The 3,554-nt window shown below is 32.3% G+C and overlaps 1 protein-coding gene across 2 annotated transcripts in view; it reads left to right on the top strand.

Annotated features, from left to right (window-relative positions):
* The first annotated feature begins 2,127 nt into the window (after window positions 1-2,127).
* LOC109210647 (calcium-binding protein PBP1-like) overlaps window positions 2,128-3,554 on the top strand; it is a 6,361-nt gene continuing 4,934 nt past the window's right edge. For both annotated transcript variants that reach the window (XM_019374103.1, XM_019374102.1), the window contains exon 1: window positions 2,128-2,574. In XM_019374103.1, the coding sequence (XP_019229648.1) occupies window positions 2,216-2,569 (354 nt within the window). In that variant the 5' untranslated portion in view covers window positions 2,128-2,215 and the 3' untranslated portion in view covers window positions 2,570-2,574. The remainder of the gene's footprint in view (window positions 2,575-3,554) is intronic.

The raw sequence follows: 3,554 nt of genomic DNA, 5'->3' as shown, positions 1-3,554 counted from the left end.
CCACGGAACTCGAGAGTGCCTAACACCTTCTCCCGGGTTAACAGAATTCCTTACTTGGATTTCTGGTTCGCGGACTGCTAAACAGAGTCAAACCCTTTCCTCGATTCGGAATTTTTAACCGGTGACTTGGGACACCATAAATCACCCAAGTGGCGACTCTAAATGCTCTTAAAATAAATCCCGTTCCGGTTGTCCTTTATTTGGAAAAACTCCCTTTATTATGCCCTTCGCGGGGTGTAGTAAGAAAAAGAAGGTGTGACAGTCATAAGGCAAATAGTAGAAGAGCTGAAGCAAGACATTATGGAGGAATTTGAATTAAAACTGGATGAGGTGATAGACAAATATGACAGGCAGCTCGAAGAAATAAACCACAAGCTCGATAGGCTTCTGATGTATGCAAGATTTGATAATCTTGCTGATGAAGATGCTCGTCCATCTGGTAGTGAGAACGACGACGACGACGACAACGACAACGACGACGATGATGATAATATGGACAATTAGTTTTTCTTTTTGTTATTTTTGCTATTTTGTTATTCATGTTAATTTATGATTTTAATATTTAATAAAATGTTAAGTTTTTGTCGCTATTTTTTTGTGCGTTTTATTTGCGTTTTTTCTATTGTTATGTTTATGTTAATTAGTTTTTTCTTGCTTAAGTCTTAAATATTAACTAAAAAATTTCAGCTCTTCCTGCTGAAGTTTTTAAACAATAACTAAAAAACTTCAGCACCTAGGCCGAAGTTTTTTCATGTAATATGAAATTTTAATTTAGCCAGTGTAGGAGCAAAACTTCAGCTCCGCCTGCTGAAGTTTTTAAGTAATAACTAAAAAACTTAAGCAACTATGCCAAAGTTTTCAATTATTAACAAAAAAACTTCAGCAACTATGCCGAAGATTTCGAATAATTATATAATATTTTAATATAATTTCTTCTTCGTTGTGTTATTTTCCAGCTCGTTAACTAAATAACTTCAGCTTAGAATGTTAGAATTCATCGTCAAACAGAAATTCAGCATATCAGTGAAGTTGCTCAAACAAATCAGAAAACATATAATTCAAAAAATACTTACAATGTATTTGAATTTGAATTTGAATTTGGAATTTGAATTTGAATATGGAATTTGAATGCGAGACGCGATCTCCGGAGAGACGGACTGATGGAGGAGATACGGAGGAGATCTGGAATTTGAATCTGGGAATACGGAGGAGAGACGGACTTTTATATGTTTTGGAAGGGTATAATGGTCATATTATTACGGAATTTTTGTTAGTTGGTTACCAAATCAATAGTTTTTAAAAATAGGGTATAGGTTAAAAGGTGGCATAAAAATAGGGTACGACTGCAAATCCCCCTTAATTCAACTAATTCAAACGTGCCACTTTTAGACTCATATAAGAAAGGATCGAAATTGAGATCTTTTTTAGTTCAAGAAATACATTTTTTTAATATTCGGGTATTGATATCCTAGTTTCAATTAATTCAGATTTACGCCATACAGGTTTTATTCTAGAACATTTTTCATTGTCAAAGCTTGAACAAGAAAATTGTGATTAAAAATAAAAAAATCTTATTCATCTCACCATATTCTTTAGTGATGATTCTAGAAATACTTGGTCCAGGTCCACTCTTATTTTTTAGTTTTTTGGTTTTTACTATTGTTTTCTACTTGTTGCCTTATTTTCACCGTTTCTTGAGCCGAGGGTCTATCAGAAACAGCTTCTCTATCTTTACAAGATAGGTGTAAGGTCTAAGTACACACTACCCTCCCCAGACTCCATTTGTTAAATTACACCGAGTTCGTTGTTGTTGTTTTTCACCCGATATCCTGTATTCATATTGAGTCCCGATTAAATTCGAGTTCGCGCCGAAAAATCTACATTGGGGATAAAGCGTTCCCTTACAAAAGGAATCTACTTTTTTTTCCCCTTACTTTTCCTACCTTGAGAAGGCTTTGGAAAGGACAAATATACCCTTATTGAAAAAGTCCAAAATAGAAACTAAGAGGCAATTTCATCTAACTCGTTAGGCCAAGCAAAGGCAACTGTTTCTTAGTTGTATTCCTATGGCTTTTCCCTTTGTTCCCTTCTACGAAACCCCTCTATACCCTCCAATCTCTCCTTATATATTATTCACCAAATTCATTTCTAATTTATTCACTTTTCAAACATTGAAAATTTTCTCCTAAAAAATTCATTCTTTTTCCTTTCTTCAATGGCTAATTCAAGAAAATCCAACTTCAATGATTTTTTGCCACTTATGGCTGAAAAACTAGGTGGGGATGGTTTGATTGGTGAATTATGTAAAGGGTTTCAATTATTAATGGATAAGGATAAATATGTCATTACATTTGAGAGTCTAAAAAAGAATTCTGCTTTGTTAGGGCTTCAAGATTTGAGTGATGATGATCTTAAGAGTATGCTAAAAGAAGGTGATTTTGATGGAGATGGAGCTCTTAATCAGATGGAATTTTGTGTTTTGATGTTTAGATTGAGTCCTGAGTTAATGGAACAATCTCAGTTTTTGTTAGAAGAGGCTCTTAACCAAGATTTTGACTTTTCATTCTAACTTTTGTCTTTATTAGACTCTTTGAGATTGTGACTTTGCATTGTAACTATTCAACTTTATACTTCCTTTAATGTAATTCATGCAATACATTGCAAACATACATAGAGAAACAAGAATTAATGGCCATACTTTCTTGGATATTCATACTTGTAACTTAGAGTAATAGTTGACGTTTTGGATAAATGTGCATTTGATTTGTAGATTTTATTTTCTGGTTTCAATAGGTAAAAATGGGAAAGATGAGAGTACTATAGTCGGTTCCAATACAGATATCGAACACTGAGTGGGAAATAAATAAAAAAAGAGTACTTGGATTTTCAAAAATCTGGTGTAGTAGATCTCCTAAATGATCTCTAGTTGATTGATTATTAGTTATTATCAGGATCATTTTTATAAAGTAAGATATCCTGGTAAAATCATAGATCGCCTATGTGTTATTTAGAGATAGCTCATGTATTACTTATGATCGCCTAAATGATCTCTGATCAATCGCATATTAGTTATTACTAGGATTCTTTTTTTCTTTCTAAAGTGAGAGATCCTGGCGAAATTATAAATCGCCTATGTATTACCTAGAAATAGCCCATATATTATTTATGATCGTTAAGTGATCTCCGGTTGATCGCTTGTTAGTTATTACCAAGATTATTTTTTATAAAGCGGGAGATCCTTGGGAAATTATATATCGTCTATGTGTTATCTAGAAATCGCCCATATATTATTTATGATTGTTTAAGTAATCTCTGCTTGATCTCTTATTAGTTATTACCAGGATCATTTTTTATAAAGCGGGAGATCCTTTTGAAATCATAGATCGCCTTGTATTATCTAGAAATTGTTCATGTATTATTTATGATTCTCTAAGTGATCATCGGTTGATCGCTTATTGATTATTACCATGATTGTTTTTTTGTATATATATATATATATATATATATATATATATATATATATATATATATATATATATATATATATATATATA

The sequence above is a fragment of the Nicotiana attenuata genome, unplaced genomic scaffold (assembly GCF_001879085.1).
Source record: "Nicotiana attenuata strain UT unplaced genomic scaffold, NIATTr2, whole genome shotgun sequence".
Classification (NCBI taxonomy): domain Eukaryota; kingdom Viridiplantae; phylum Streptophyta; class Magnoliopsida; order Solanales; family Solanaceae; genus Nicotiana; species Nicotiana attenuata.
This window is presented reverse-complemented; position numbering and strand designations above follow the sequence as displayed.